General features: G+C 35.9%; 1 protein-coding gene across 1 annotated transcript; it reads right to left on the bottom strand.

Annotated features, from left to right (window-relative positions):
* Window positions 1-943: 943 nt before the first annotated feature.
* Window positions 944-16,288, bottom strand: LOC146160988 (lethal(2) giant larvae protein homolog 1-like). Its single transcript, XM_083386118.1, has 25 exons — window positions 16,135-16,288; window positions 15,273-15,370; window positions 15,003-15,084; window positions 14,624-14,751; window positions 14,295-14,441; window positions 14,041-14,203; window positions 13,200-13,320; window positions 12,931-12,982; window positions 12,709-12,863; window positions 12,170-12,387; window positions 11,624-11,716; window positions 11,292-11,420; window positions 10,754-10,858; window positions 10,073-10,217; window positions 9,666-9,793; window positions 8,976-9,179; window positions 8,294-8,462; window positions 7,040-7,156; window positions 6,333-6,504; window positions 5,234-5,403; window positions 4,660-4,776; window positions 3,742-3,914; window positions 3,110-3,266; window positions 2,292-2,391; window positions 944-992 (listed from the first exon to the last, which is right to left on the bottom strand). Exons 1-25 carry the CDS (start codon window positions 16,213-16,215, stop codon window positions 944-946), a joined length of 3,273 nt encoding a protein of 1,090 aa, XP_083242244.1. The 5' UTR covers window positions 16,216-16,288.
* Window positions 16,289-17,100: the final 812 nt, after the last annotated feature.

Raw genomic sequence — 17,100 nt, 5'->3', positions numbered from 1 at the left:
TCAACCGAAAGTACCTAAAACATATGATAACTTGGCCTATGTGATGTGTATATATATATATACTGCTACACCAACTAAACAGCTATGCTAAACAAATAAAAAAATCCTAGGGGAACCAAACATAGGCCAAATTATTTTAACAGATTTTTTCAATGGTAGGCACTAATGCCAAGAGTTTTGGGAGTTTAGACGAAATATTTATACCAAACTTTTTATATACAAATGAGTTAAGGAGCTTCGAATTTAAGTTATTTGAGCGAGTGGGTATTCTAAACCAAGGGTAACCAAACTTTTTTGTAAAGAGCCGGATAACTGAAAGGCGGTCTTGCGATCGTAGGCCACACAACTTTAAAAGTTGATGATTGCGGGCCGGATATAAAATTTGATTTAAACTTTATTACCTTCATTATCGTTAAACAAAGTAAAAAAATAACTCTGCAGCAAAAACTTAAGTGGGATTTAATAAATCGGACAACATTTTAACTGTACTTTATCTTTATTGTTGAAATATGCCGTGGGCCGTTAGAATTCACTCGGCGGGCATTTGGTGACTCTTGTTTAAAACCAACACAAAAAACTTAAACATCAAATTGTTGTAAAAGCAAATGGGCTTAAATTGAAAAATAGATAGGGTCTTCACCAATAACGAATAAAAGATCCCTAGCAACCGAACTATTATCAGTTTATGGAAATCAAGTTAAACTCTATATAGCGACACTGTATCGACCACATGCACCAGCAGCTGGTATCCGCAACTTACACAGCAGCAGACTGTTCTATTTTCGTTGCCCTAAATTTAACGCCATCCGAAGAGAATGTCCAAACTTAATGGAATCGCTAAATTAGGGCAACGAATAATAATAATTTTTGTTTGTATCTAACATATTAATACACACTCGCAGATAAGTTTTGGTGAGAACTGAAAAGTAAACACACTTACCATTTATTCTTCTTGGTCAGATTGAAGCAATTGTTCCGCTTCAGCTACCGCACTGTGATGGAAAATATTTGAAGAATGTTTACTATTCCTTAAAACGACGGCAAAATGAATCGGTAAACATATGTTTTCCCATGTGACATAATAGTTCTAATTCATAATTCGAATTTATTCAAATAAAAGCATTAGTATTTATATAAAGTGGCGTAAAAGAGTAAATCAATCCTAATTCAATTCCAAACATGTTTGTAAAACAACGAAATTCACAGGGAATTTCGTATATTATACATCGACAATTACACCAACAAGCAAAACACACCTGTAAGTTAAAGTACAACAAACGCACTCGTAAATAAAGATGAATGTCATGCAGCTCATGCAAAACAGTAAACCTAGTTTTTATATATAATTGTGACAGCAAATTACGATAACGTTGAATTTACTGGTAACAAAGGAGCACCTTTCGATTGTTTAAAGGCAAATTATTTCTAATCTGCGTGTAATGCAGGATTACAGTTATGTTGCAAAACAAGTCTGACTTCCGAGCAATAAGCTGAACTGATATCTCAAGCTAACATATTAGTTTTTTAAATAACTTTTACACGGTGATGATTAGTAATAAGAAACAAACTTGTCAATTACATATTTGTGAAAAATATAACAAATGGTGCGTGGAATATACTGATCTTACCAAGTGGCGCCTTTCTGTCAGCAGATAAGTTTCGTTTCTTTTTGCTGAAAAAGACATTCGTGCAAATTATATGATTGGAATTTCAAACTGTGCTGAGTGAACTGAAGGTCTCAAAATTTCTACTCTAAAACTCTTTCGAACGTTTTTATCTTTTGTGATGCCACTTTCTCACATACAAACAGATAAATATGCAACAATTTCTTGCTTACGAAACGAAAAAATCAAAAGAAATTAGTCAAACTCGTAGTGCCCCGCCTTGCTACTAACTGCTGTCACATCTTGTGACTACATCCACTGACTACAATACGATTGAAATAAAGTAGGTTGCAACACATTCGGGACTAACTTATACTTTTTACTAGAGTACAACTTCATCTTTTTCACACTTGAATGGTATTACGATCAAACAAAAATATAACCATTTTTATACTACTTAAAAAAATCAAAAGCTTAGGAATCAAAGTGCTCTACAAACTGAGACAGGAACTAATCTAACCACAGAAAATGTTTTTTTGAAAATCGAGTTCGGTGAAATCAAAAGCTCGATTGGCAAAAAAGGTATTACAAATTTAAACTGCACCTTTCACCCTCCTTCAGATAAGCAACCGAAGGCCCCCAAAACTATAAAAACAAAAAACAAGGTACCGGCACCGGAGACCTTACCCGAGGATGTCCTGAATATTAACTTCCTCGTTGTCCGAGTTTGCCAGTTGAATCGAGTCGCCCGCTTCTGCCAAAGTCCGTTCGGCCTCCTCCAGAAAACCTTGTTTACAAGCACCCCCGAGTCATGTCAGTCCAAGCAGATTACACAAGGCTTGCGCGAGGCGGCGCCCGGTTAGTGACGTTTAATTGGAACCACCATGCGTTACTTAAGTTATGTGCTGCTGGCATGCTGAGAGAAGGCGGATACTTGTAGTTAGGCGACAGGGCCTTTTAGCGGATTTGTGTTACACTGCTGGGATAAAATGCGTTTACTGTGGAACTAAGTACGCAAAACTTGTTTTTCAAAAATGACGGACTTGGTTAGGCCATGTTGGAAGTATTTGGGTTGAGCATATAAATTGGGTTAGGTCTGATGGACTTTTTAACCAAGCCATTTCCAATGTTTTGTTATATGCAACTTTAGGAAATAATGTAATGCTAGTGGCTACGGTGTTAGAATACACAGGTGATGACATATTAAAGGTGCCGACTAATAGCTGACACACAGTTAGATTAACTACTACCAATCACAAAATCATACGCACTGGGCGGTCTTCTAGACAAATACCGCAGTTACTGATTAAGGTAAGACATGTCCATGCATTTAATAAAAATAAGCATTAAATGTCAAATCTGAGCCAAAAAAACACAAATCCATACAATGTCGGTAACAAATGTATGACAAACATTGATCAAACGACGACAGTTAATGTTGAGTCACCCACCGCACGTATAGAACAGGGGATACGTGGTTAAATTGGTTATTTTTGTTCACTTACTTTCGTGTTTTTCCATGTGTCGGGCGTCCTCTTCGTCGTCCTCGTCATCATGGTCGCATAGCAACGGGGTTTTGGGTGACGTGGGTTGCGTGGCAACCACAGCCGCCCCGCCTCCGCTCCTGTTCTTCTTTGACGGGGTCTTCTGCGGAGTGAGGTCCTGAATGGTAAAGCAATATTCAATTTTTTTGAGGTGGGACGGTCGATAAACTTTTAATAAACCTAGTTCCAGATTTGAATGCACATTGGGTCGAGCTTTTTGATCCGCATGGTTAGACCTTTCGGCAAATATCACAAAAAAAAATAATAAAAAGGAAAAAAGGACCACAGCGCTTTAAACTATGTGTTGTGTATGCATTTTATGCAATCAGTAGCACAATATTAACAAAGTAAACATGAAATTTAACCAGATTTATGCAGACAGAAGTACAGTGCTTTTTTATCTTAAAACCGATTTCAAATTTTCGGGGAGAAAGGTGTCCAATATTTCAATTTGCAAGAAAGTGGTCTTTCTTCGTAAAAAAGTCACCAGTGTGACGTTGAGTAAAGAGCAGTGACAGTATGCTTTCGTCTCAGTATCGACAATATAACGCGAAGGTAAACGTTGTTTAAGTGTCACTGCGCACAATACGCACCAGTGTGGTAGGGGCCTTGTCCTCGACGACCACCTGCACAGTGAGCTGCTGCTTTCCGTCGGTCAGCTCGGCCTGGCCGCTGCGCTTCGTGTGAACGCGGCACGAGGGCTCTGTCACGTTCGTCTTGGATAACGTGAAGCGCTCGAACTCGGATGGGGAGAGTAGGTACATTCCTAGTATTTAAGGATTTATAAGTGAGTGCTGATGTATGGGTTGGACAAGCAGCAGCGATAAATCGAACTACTTTATTTGCCTTTATCGATTGTTTGTCCAAACTCAAGCTGTTTGGTAGAACAACTTAGTGGAGCAATGTTATATTGATAGGACTCTTTTTGAAGAGGAGACTTCACCCTAGGTGAGTCACTTTCTACACGCCTAATTTTTAAGGCCAAGTGAGACTGGATTTTTATATTTATAAATATTAATATTTTAATAACATTTTTTCGATTAAAGTCTGATTGCTGGCTAAGTTAGATTGCTTTGAGTAATGCATGAAAAATGCCGATCGATATCTTATTTACTTCTACACGTTGATATTTCGAGCTACGTGTTTCCCTTTAGTTATTTCAGGTATAGTCAGCGAACTACAGAGGCCATACATCACACGAATTACAAGTAAAAGTCTTCTTAGTAAAAAGGAGAACGACTTCTAAATAGTCAGTCAAGGGATCCCCCGCTTAGCGACAGCAAATTTGATATGCGCAAAATATTATATTGCTAGCTAGGCTTAAGTTTTAACTAAGTAATAACGTCTCAGCGTAAATAACAGTTTTTATAGAGCGAGCTAAGTCGCATTGGCAGTATTTTAGAAAACCTAATATAACGACAACACCTGCGATTCTCGAGGGTTTGCCGAGAAAATCAAATAAACGACATTTTTGGTCAAAAACGAGAAGTGGTTACAAGAAACTTAACTACCTTGGCCGTGCGTGGTTAGAATAGCGGATGAGATTCCGTGAGGGTCATCGCGGCCTATGCAGTTGTAGGTTTCCTGTGGCCGGATCGAAGGCAGCTGACCAAAGATGTGGATTTCACCTTAGATCATCAAAAATAAAATAAAACTACAGTAGTAGCTTTTGTTGGCGTTGTACCGGTGTATGTGTTGGTGATTTATTATACTGCTGGCCTTATTTAAATGCTTTGACTAGGACGATAAAAAATTCATCAGTTTGGTGAAAATTTGTAAAATTTTCAGTCTTAATCTAAATTGTTGTGCTGTGTTGGTTGCGTTGTCGCGTTTGTATTATCTTTGTTGTTAAATAGTTTATAGTTTGGGATTAGCTTTAGCTTGTGCTTCGTTTTGGCTTAGTCGTGTTTATTTAGACAAATATGTAAAACGATTTTTGCTGTGTCTAATTTCGGTAGTGATTTCGAATTAGTATATTTCCTATTTTGAAAACACGCTAGGTCCGTGCTAATAACATTGAACAAAACACATCAAATATCCCATTTACGGGAAAGCATCCTAAAGTGATAGGACGAAACTTCTTACCGAGATTTGTGAGCGATATAAGCGCGTACTCGTTGTACTCTGCGTTGGTGGACGACACGAACTTAGCGAACACCACTTTTCTGATCAGCGATCCGTCCACTGCTGTGAGCTTAAACTTTCGCTTGGCGGAGATTTTGGGCAGGGCGAAAATCTTCACCTGCTCTTCGGAGCTTTAAAACAAAAAAAACAAAAATATATCAAACAAAAAGTATCAAGGACATTGATTTTATTAACTCGGTTGGTGACCGATTATTACAAAATATTAAAACACCCTGGTACACTATGCACGGATCTGTAATGTAACTTGATAATAAATTGCAAAGCTGCGTTCAATTAAGATGATGTTGGTCTACTCGACCTTTGTCTTCACAATTTATTATCAAGCTACAATAAAACACCCTTTTTTAATATCTTTATCAGGTTTTGCCACAGAATTTAGACAAAATAATGGATTGAACAAGATCTTTCTTGTTTTCGGTTAGCAAATAGCATAAAACAACTGACTATTTTTGTCATTTATGACATTGAAGTGCGACTGCATTTGTGGAAGTGTAGTCTTAAACTATTATATCCTGGGACAGATTTTGATTTTTTAATCAGTCAGATCACCTTGGCAAAACTGGTAAAATTGTGGTCTATTTGTTGGCAACTTGCAAGACGAACACAACATTTGAAATAGGTTGAACGGTCTAAAAATGTGTTCTACTTCGATGTAGAATACTTGGCTCTACACCAGTGCTTCCCAACCAGTGGGTCTCCAAGCTATTCGAGGTGGGTAGGCATTCCTATTGTAAATGTTACAGTTTTCTATTAGGTCGGGAAATTATTGCATTGCCATTACGTAACATTTGTGCAACACTATCACAAATACAGTTAGATGTGTTGTGTCGCATTAACTATTTCAGTACGTACGGCAGAAGTAAAGGTTTTACGTAACTTTGTTTGTTTGGTCATATCTTATTGTGGGTCCCACACTAAAACTTGCATTTCAAAGTGGGTCGCGAACTGAAAAAGTTTGGGAAGCACTGCCCTACACTACACTGAGATTACGCACACAGCCAACCGGCCAATCACAAAGCCAAAAGAAGCGCGTCTATACCTGATGACGAGCGAGTGGTGGGTGCCACCTGGTGGAGAGGCGCGGCCCAGCGCACTTCCGTTGCTCGCTTTACCGTCGGCGGGATTCTGGGCAGCGTGCGCCGGCGTGCCGTAACCGTCCACCACGGTAATGTCCACGACGGGGGCTCGATGCATGAGCTGGATGTGCTTGCCTGCGTAACGAGTAAATGGATAGGTAAGCGATTTAGTGTTTGACTTGCCCACGTTGCGCTTTTGATATTTTCCTGCACGCTCTGAATAATTTATTTATCGCATATTTTCGAAGACGAGTCGGTAAATAATTGATGCATGTCCGGCAAAGAACAAGCTCATAACGTTACACGAGTAGTGGTCGAGGGTCACCAAGTTACTAGTAATAAAACTAAACAAGAGAAACTAATAACATTAATATGTTTTAAGATATACACTGGTGAAATCAAGAGCGTCTAAACCCCTATCCTAGTCAAGTGGCTGGGCGTGTCTGTGTGATAAAGGACACTGTTTTCTGTCACCATTTTGAAATACAAACAATGTTTTAAATTGAACTGTGTACTGTGCGATTTGTAAAGCAGGCACTAGTAGCCAGCATTTCCGGGACAACTATGCCAACCAGAAACTGTAGTGAATGTCGGGTTTGAACAAAAATGCCCTGTAGTAGCTTTAAGTATAGGACAGCAAAATGCAGAAAGGTTTGCTTATATACCGTACCGACAACGGATGTTACGTCCTGGTCTTGTCGCTGGCTGTAGTCGGGGACATGGAGCGCGAAAACATAAACCCCGCCAGAGTTGGTTCCGGCCCAAAAGGTGGGAGAGGAGCTGACCGCTGAAACGAAGAAGGTATAGGCGTCGGTTAATGGCAGCGTCGTGTAAAACATTTATTTGTGCATTTATTGTTAAAACCTGCGATGAATACACGCTGCTTGAAAAACTAAAAATTGTGAGTCACAAAATATCGACGGACGGTATAATAAAAAGGTAAATCGTGAGTTAATGTACAGACTACTGCATTTACTGCCCCGTAAATTGTAACACGTGACATCGTGTTTGCTTTATAAGGTAATTATTTACCGACCTTGCGTTTTTCAAACGTTCAACAGGGTCACGACAAATCAATAAATGTTTATATTAGTGGTAATTTATACACCCTTTGAACGATAAATTACACATCAAAAGAAGAAAAACTATTTGTTAAAAATGTGTTGTTGTGATACAAAGTGACACACTGTATGGTTTTCATAATCTTATTTTTACCTAATAAGCATCACGACTACATGACAATGGCGGAACAAAAACAACCAAAAGGGCATGAGAAAATCTTTAAACCAAAGATTAGGTGAAAAATAGGTCATTCCCTGCTAAAGAGTCATGCATATTTCGCAATATGAATTGCGCAAATGGGTTGATTGCGCGTAAATCCGAGTGGCGGGCTCCAGACATCACGTCAGCTGTTTGCTCAGTTTCATTCGCCGACAAATATTGATTCACAAAATTTCGCGTAGCTGTCTTGTTATGAACGTTCATTACAATACAGGACACTGGTACAACGACTTTTTTATAATTTCGTAACGTGTTAACTGAATACACAATGAAGCGACGCTTTAATTTCAAAATTATGACGTAACTGTACAATCGATTTTACAATCCTTGGAAAAGCCATCGCGTAACGGTTTACCGTCGCTCTTCGATATTCATGGAGTACTATATATTTTAATAACTAACGTCTGCAACTTCTGATTGTCGTTTAGAAATAAAGCAAATGTTAGGAGAAAAAGAAACTCGGTTATAAACTTCAATAGATTATTTTCGTAAATGTTCTTCCATTGTAATACAGGCTTTAACTACAGCGTTCGCTCTCCGACAGTAATAAAATTTCACCCTGATGACTTATATGCATGTGTGAAAACTGGCAAGTAGCATTTTAATATTAAAAAAGAAGAAAGGGTTTATCTTATATTTTTACCATCTCTGATAAAAGTCGTGGCGAAGTATGCCGACCTGACCATTCCGGTCATTCCATCTTCTGTCGATCGAGCTTCGACCCTCCTTTGGCCCGTTGCTGCTGGAGACCAACCGCTGCCTGATGCAGTCTCTTCCTCGTCAACTAACGCAGCGTTGGCCTCTTGGAGTTTCTGCAAAAATAATTTATTTCGATATGTCATTTTGGGCATTGTACAGGTTGAAGAATACACGTCCAGAGGAAGTGCCACTGTGTGTATAGTGCTGCAGTTCACATAACATTTAACTTTACTTAATTACTCAATATTCACTAGATTTACGGGACAGGTTGTCTAGTCTAGACCTATCAAGGAAACTCGGAACTACGAAGATTTTTATTTTAAACTGTGCGAAGTGCTGGGCCGTAGGTCGAAAACAACCGGCGGAAAAAGCAATCGGATTTTAGATATATAACTTATCCAACGACTTATATGAGAAAGCTAGGTTATACAAAATATGCCAAGTTTCAAGTGCTTTAAATTTTGCGAAAAAGTCGGCTGATAATTAAAAAAAAAAATCCTTAAGTTTATATTTAAATAAAATTAAACTACACCAGGTTGAGTTTTGTCATACATGTTGCAATACACAAAAACGCGAATCTCTAAATAAAAAAAACACTTTGTATAGTAGCAGATATTCGCACGGACCTGAGACATATCCCTGCGTCCAAATCTCCTCTTCCCAGATGCCCTTCTTCTTGCAGACCCCCTTCCCCCACTCCTGAAACTTCCCCTGATCCTTCGTATCGACTGCCTCAGCGACATCTTAAACGACTTGCCCCTGGTGAAGTTGCCCTCCATAGCCGAGTTGTCACCAGTTTCGAGCGTACACTTTGAGAGAACGACCTTATTCTAAATTAAAACACAGTATTTTAGTTTTGTTTTCCGACAACGGTAAAATTAGCTCAAACAAGACAGGATGCTACAGTAGGGTTGGCACAAAATTTTATGAAAAAAGTTTACACGTAAAGAAATTCACAGCTTTTCGAATACCTAAAATTGGATTGCTCGACGTTTTATTAAACACAATTCATAAACAAAACAATATAAAAGCCACGGCCAACATAATAAAAAAATGTATAAATTTGCTTTTTAATCAAACTTCAGCTAGACAATAAACTCAACTAATGAAATCGAAGGCGTTAAAAACAACTTGTTGGAAAAAAAATTTAAAGACTTTTAAACGCAAATGAATTCATTGACATCCAATGACTTTGTGTCAACCCTGTACAGTTAATTCCCAGTAAACCATGGAAAGTTGTGTTTTGGCCTAAAGAATCTGACTAAATTAAGGAAATTAAACTAAAAACATCAGCTACAAGTAGCTATTAAACCAACCTGCAGATAATCGAACAACGCAAAACCATGGCCGGTTCCAATACCAATCAGTCCCCAGTTGGAGCAGATGTTTAAAGCAGTGACACTTGCAGGTGGCTGACATTGGATCACCGAACCAACCTGATAACCTTCAACAGAAAATCCAATCAGCAATGAAAACATTGCTAAAAATTTCACTTTTATGGCCTGCTCTAATCCTGAGATGAATTGTTAATTACTGTCGAATTCACCAATTTTAACCAAAGCTGCTTGCTGGGTTTAATTTATGGTTAACTTACCTATTTCGTACCAAAGTCGTCAGTATGATAATTGATAATATTCTTAAAGCTATCCGGTAGTACTAAAAGACACTTAAACTATCCTTTATTGACCTATAAAAAAGTTCTTGTGAGACAAGATTAACTTACCAGCATCCATTGTGAGATGGTTTTCCTTGGTCTGCAACCTTTCATGACCTTTCCAGGTAAAGTCAGTTCTACCCTCCAAGATATCAACAATGTTACTTGTGATTAAACTCTCAATGCCTTCGCTTGACAAGATAAACACAACAACCTAACAGAAGAAGTACAAAGTTGATACTTTTTGGACGACTGAAGTGTTACTGCATTCGTTTAATTATAAAAGGCAAGGTACAATGGAACAAGCTCAGAAATTATTGCATTTTATTAGAGCAGTGGTTCTTAACCTGTTGTGGCTTGTGGCACCACTTAGAAATAATAAATTGATTGCGGCACCCCAACAAGATTTTTTTGTAGGTAAATCACTATAGAATGTCGCAATAAACGGAACTGATACAACACACATTAACTCTGCACAACATAGGAAGTTTTTATCGGATATGTTCAATATAATGTTACACAAAAAGTTGTAATAGTTGAGCAAAAATAAGATTCTTAAAGATTTTTAAATATCTCTCGGCACCCTTGAGGACTAGAAACGGTACCGCAGGGTGCCACGGCACCTTGGTTGAGAACCACTGTATAAGAGTATTAGGCCATAAATTAACTTTTTACAATAATCATGAAATTTAAAATATAACTCCTAACAGTTGGACTTTAATAATTGCCATTTTTTTTAACACTCCTTACCTGTCCGGCAGTACCACCAACAATTACAGTCCCTGAAAAAGGGCACATCGCAACTTTCCGAATTGCAAGTCGTGGGTCATCACTGTAGGGATCAAATTCACCGACCTACACAGAAACAACAAACAAAAAGCATTGTTGTTTCATTAATGCAACAACTTAAAGAAAAAAAAATACAGTTTTTATTTTTTTTAAACTAGCGAGTTACAATTTTTCGGATTTTTTTATGTTGGATTGTCTTAGATCACTTCTGCAATCTGAACCATTAACTTTTTACAATTCATTGCCAGTACATTTGTTTCCTTCATAAACGTATTAATCTACTCAACATACAAGAAATAATGTTTTTAAAGTTTTAGATTTAGTAAAATAAGTGTCTTTAAAAATAACTACTGGAGATATATTTTTCAGAGACATAGTGCATTACACCATGATACATGCATAAATTAATTTGTAAGTTGTTGATTTGTTCTAATGCTTTTAAAAGTTTGAAATGTGAAATAAAATCCGATTTGCACTCATGTTTACAGAATAAGCTTACTTTTCTGAATGGAGGAAACTGTTCTTCAAATCCATCCCCATCGTTTGCTGCATCACAATCGGTAACAAATACATGGGAAGTTTGGATTTTTAGGATGGGTTTCATTGCAGTATTTGAAACATTCCAAAGCTAGCATTGGATAAAACAAAAAAACATCAAGTTTGTAAATATTAGAAGAACAAATTTTAAACTTGTATAATAACATGGACTTGTAATTGGTATGAAACAGCAAATTCGATCTAAAAAACACTAAATTTAATGTAGTAGAAAATTAACAATATAAAAATGATTAAAATATACTTTACAATATATTGGATTTTGGGAGTAAGTACCTTAATACTGCCATCTTCATGACCAGTTAGTAGAACGTCATGGCCAACTTTAGGAGTTTCAATTAAACTTGTACCTCCATTAACTGGCCAGGGCTGTTAAAAGAGAGAGAGGAGAAAATAATGGGGTTAATCTTTCATTCACAATCACTCACTAATCTTCAAAGTATCAGTGACACACTCGACAGCAGTGTTAATGACTACTTCACTTCATACAGAAAGGTTTCCTAGGACTTAACATAGTAAAATAACATGTATGGATTGCATGGGTGCTAGTTATACTCAAATAGTACTAATGCAACGTATTGTTTCCATTATGAGTGACACTTAAAAAACTTATAGGAGATTCACTTTAGATTTTGTAGGGCTTTAACGGGTTAAAAAAAACTTATTTTTTTAAATTTATGATAATAAAAACTTGATATTAATATACAGTGCTTTAATTTCAAATATATACAATTTTAGTATAAAGTAGTTATTCTCTCTGAAACACTGTCATTTGTTGAAAAGATAGCGTTACTGAATGGAGTGCAACATAATAATGCTCACCGAATTAGACTTTGCTTGTTTCAAAGATTTTGATGCCAGCATTATTTTTTCCCACACAGTGTCTGGAACGTCTTCGGCATGCGAAGAGCATGTGATCGCTGAAGCATGAGGCGAACCCAGGTAAGGCGGGGTCAAGCATGGCCAATCATCCTGTGTTAAGTCAACTGCGACCAGCTCCTCTTCAGCCAAAACTATCAAAGTGTCAGGTTCTTCCCAATCTAAACCGAAAAAAAAAATTGGTCACAGCCAATGTAATTCAATCTGTTCTAATTTTTTACAAGAAATTTATCGTTTTCACTTGTACGCAGTCCATACCAATTGCCATTCACCAACTATTATTTTAATCAGTTAGAGTCAGCTCAAACTGGATGTATAATTTACAAAACAAGTATCTAAAGTTTATACTTTCATATTTTTCTTGCAAATGATACAGTCCATTTGGTCTGTTGAGTAAAATTCAGGGCTATTTGTGCAGTGTACATTGCACAATGTACATACAAGTGGGCAAATGGAATCAGAGAATATTAAACATAAAATACCTGAACTTGGCTGGTTCTTGCAGACAACAAAGAAGTCAATGACCCGTGAGGTAAAGTCAAAAGTTACATGTTTCGACCCATGGATGACACTGACACAGTGACGGTCACCATAGTTTGCACGTGGCATGCCGCCACTAAATATCCGGTATGTGTCACTAAATTAAAAAGATGGTCAATTTCTAGCAATTCTTGCAAAACCAGTTAAGATAATAATTTACTTACCTCCTTGATGACTTCCATAAAATCTTTGTGATTGCTTTACAAGGAAATGGGCCTGAATAAAAAGAAAATTAGTGGTATATTAAACATACCTCAGTTGCATTTATAAGTAAGTAAGAAACATTACTTCAAACTTACAAAATTAACACACATGTTTGAAACAAGAAAAGGGGATTCTTATTTTAAACAAATCATATTTGCACTAGTTGTTGATTCAACCCTTGGGAAAATAAAAATATAAAAAGGCAATGCAAAGAAGATTTAAAGCGTACCATATGGAGTGTAAGAGGTGTGGGGAGAGGATGATTCCAGTCTCCAAGTACACAGAAGACCGTCAACATGGGCGCTCATAAACTCTTTGCCATTAGATAACCAGGATAATGATTCCAAGCCCTGTTGACACATTAAACAATCATAAACATTGGCACAGGAACATCAAACCTGAAACCCCAATTACATTCCACAAGCTTAAAAATATTACTATTTTAGGAAGGTACTGTCTGGTTGCATGACTGGAAAACATATTTATGTGATAAGCTTAAAACCAAAGAAACAATGTATGCAATGCAAAGATTATATGTGTTTATTTTTTTATAGTTGAAACTAAACTTTAATTTGACTTTAATTTGACAAAAAAAAAGGAGTAAATACAAAATTGCCATTTCAATAAAATTCCATGTTAAAATACTTAAATAGGTAGTTATTTTAAGATTATTATTATCGGATTTATTTGCCTGAAATGAAAAAAAAAACTTTTGTATCGAGTCTGTTATTGCTTTTAGCACTGAGGTTGCCATGAACAAGTTATCTATGTTAAAGTTCAGTGCCAAAATTAGCAAAACAGTCATATTTCACAATAACTATAGAGGATAAAATGAAATAAAAACCATATACTTCTGGTATTAGACAATTAAATTACTGTTAATAAAGGAGCAGAATTATTTTATTTGGCAATTGTTTTATTATTATGTGCTGGGGTATTTACGATTTTTAGTATTTTTATTAAATTAAAAGCCATAATTTTTTTTTAACTAGAAACCAATTCAAAGTTTAACAACAAATCCTATGTATTTACCTTCAGAGACAAAAGTTACACAAAAACTTAAGGCATACCTTTTCTGAAAGATAAAAGCTTTCCACACTTTGAGTTGAGTCGTCCCACAAGACAATTAAACCACGATTGTAACCTATCAAAACTTGTGATGGGTTACTTGGATGCTCAACAATAGCCTCCACCAATCCAAGTGCCTTCCCGGTTTTGTAATGATCGGGTATGCTACAAAAATAAAACAACAAACGAGTTTTACAAGTTTAACCATTTTGGATTTAATTTAAATAAACATTGTAATAGAAAAAATACAGTCTACCTTTGCATTACTTGATCTTGGTGAATGTTTCCACTTTCTCTAGGCTCAAAATCGGGTAAGGTAAGGGAATAAATGCCTCCACCCTCGGTACCCACCCACATGAGGTCATTGCTTGATCGAATTGTTATCACTGTGATCTGGTTAGTGCTTAAAAAATACAAATATCTGTGAATATGTTGTAAACAACTCTTATATAGTGAATTTTTTTTATGTTGTAGAACAACGGAAACTTAGTTAAATGTAATCTAGATATATGATTTGTATTTTAAACTGTATGCGCAGTGTAAAAAAGTGTCATAAAACAGTGTTTCATGATGGGGAAAACATACCCAGGTCTTCCTGCCAATTGAGATGCACCAACTTCAACAAGACCTTGTGCTCCCTGATTGTTATCATTTACAGAACAAAGTTCCCAAAGGTGCATTGTATTGTCATCCAATATGCTCACTATTCGGCCCTGGAGAATTTTATTAAAAATAAAAGTTAACAAATGACAAGCAATTCTAATTGTGGAAAAATGCTATCAAGGTAAGCAAAATCATTTCACTTTTAAAAGCATTTATATATACGAAGTAATATTAATGAAGTCAGTCATCTATTACAAGAACCAATCCTACGTAATATTCTAGGTATTATGTCAAACATTCACAAATAACAATGTTCAGTCTTTTAAAATAAATTTTGTTTTAACAAATGTCAGACACTTACCTCGCCAGGTAAAAAATGAAGCTGCAACACTTGGTTAACATCTGGATGAATCCCAGTAAACTCAACACCAGGAGTTCCAAACCTATAATGCATATTGGCAACTCATATCAACGAAAATATTGTCAAACAGAAAAAAAAAAGAGAAAAAAAACTTTTTACAACTAGTCAGCAAAAGAAAATGTAAACATTAAATTATTTTTAGTTAACCTGTAGAGTTCTATTTGATTTACCTAGATAAATTACAAGTATAAAAAATGCTGATTGACTTACACTTTGACAGCTCCATTCTTTGTTCCTATTGCCATCAGCCTGAGAATGGGATCATAGGCAAATGCACAGGGGTGGTTGGGAAAACCATGTTCCACTGTCTAAACATACAATGTAGGTGTTAGGAGTTATGTATTTTTTTATTGTAAATTCAAACATAAATGCAATGTAAATCAACAAACATAAATATTTGGCAAACGTTATGAATTGGTTGCAAAAATTCACAGTGTTTCTGTGACAACATAATTGGTGTAAACAAATTGTATGCTGCAATTTTGCCTAATAGATTTGTTTGTATCTCTACAAAGGCAAATAAACAGTTCAAAAATACAACTGTACAGCCTGTATTAATCACTTCTAATATTGCTGTTAACCACTATGCAGTCACAATCGTGCTGTGAAAAACATCGGACAAGTTAACTACAATATATGTTTTTGCAAAATCTGCATCTCATAAAAAGGCTAACAAAAAAACAAGTGTATGAATGTTACATCAGGAATGTAATAATAGAATTGCCATTGCATGAGCCTGTCGCTCCTCAAGTAAATTACAGCTCGCATATCAATGTTGAGCTTATACAAGCATGCTCAGATATCTAACTAAGAAACACTAAAAGTGAACAAATTGATGTTGTGTTGTTTATTTTAATGCATTATTTTAAACATTGTTGGTTTTTGACAAAATTATATTAATGCATAAAGTGTTCTATGGTCAAAAAGGGTAAAAAACACAGTTAACACTTGTCTTTTTATTGAACTAGCAATGACTGTCTCCTAGCAAATCATTATAGGTTACTAAAACTTGGGTTTCGTTAACTTCACAATAAAACATAAAACAATAATAAAATAAATATTAAAAACATACTTTTTTAAATGTAAATAATTCATTTTTCAATTTTTCCCTGTGGGGATCTAAGTGTCCCCCTTTTTTCCATTTTCGGAACATCGCGTTGACGTTGAAAAGTTAACCTGACAGAAATTATTAAAAAGGAGGTAACTTATTCACCCCTAACATAACAAAATACTGTTCTAAATAAAAAATATCACTGATAAGGTTGGCACTGATAAAAGATGTTTTAAAAACGTTGTATAAACGTTTTTTTCATGCTCATCATCTGTACACTACCATGTTCAGCTTGGTTTGAAAAAGCCTAAATTGAGAATACTTCAAACAATAGTGCTCATTTATAAAAACTTTTTCCTTTTCACAATAAAACAAAGGAAGAGACTATTTGGTTGGCTAACATAGTTATAAATCAATGTTTTACCAACATTTATATGTATTTGTGTAACCAACTAACTGTTTCAAAAAGGGTCCGGATAAATCATTGAAATAATGCAAAACTAGGTAAATTACGTTTGATAAACCATGCTAGCTCCAACCGTAACTTAAAAATTATACAATTCTTAGAATCCCATAAGAACCTAGAAAAAATTCCCAACTTAATGTGTGAATCAGTATTAGGTGTATGTACAACAGCCAGGAAAAAAGCAACTTCATAAATTAAAATCAGATTTTGTTTTGTTTATGATGTATCTGTGTAGGATACTTAATGTACAAGCAATTAATATGCATTTTTCGGCATAGCATACATATCACAACTTAACATAAAGCAGAATGTCAGAGTACATAACAAGTATAAACCATTTAAAAAGCAAGAACAATAACGCTTATTTTAAGAAATCTACTTGATGCACAAAGTAAATGTTATAGTACTACAAAACATAATTACGATGTTGTTTCCAGTTGTATAAACTACATGCTGCAAAAACCAAAAAAATACACTGGGCGGTAACCTCTTTTGAGCCACTGAACCCTTGAAATCGCGGT

This window comes from Ascidiella aspersa, chromosome 3, assembly GCF_963924565.1.
Source record: "Ascidiella aspersa chromosome 3, kaAscAspe10.2, whole genome shotgun sequence".
NCBI classification, from domain to species: domain Eukaryota; kingdom Metazoa; phylum Chordata; class Ascidiacea; order Phlebobranchia; family Ascidiidae; genus Ascidiella; species Ascidiella aspersa.
This window is presented reverse-complemented; position numbering and strand designations above follow the sequence as displayed.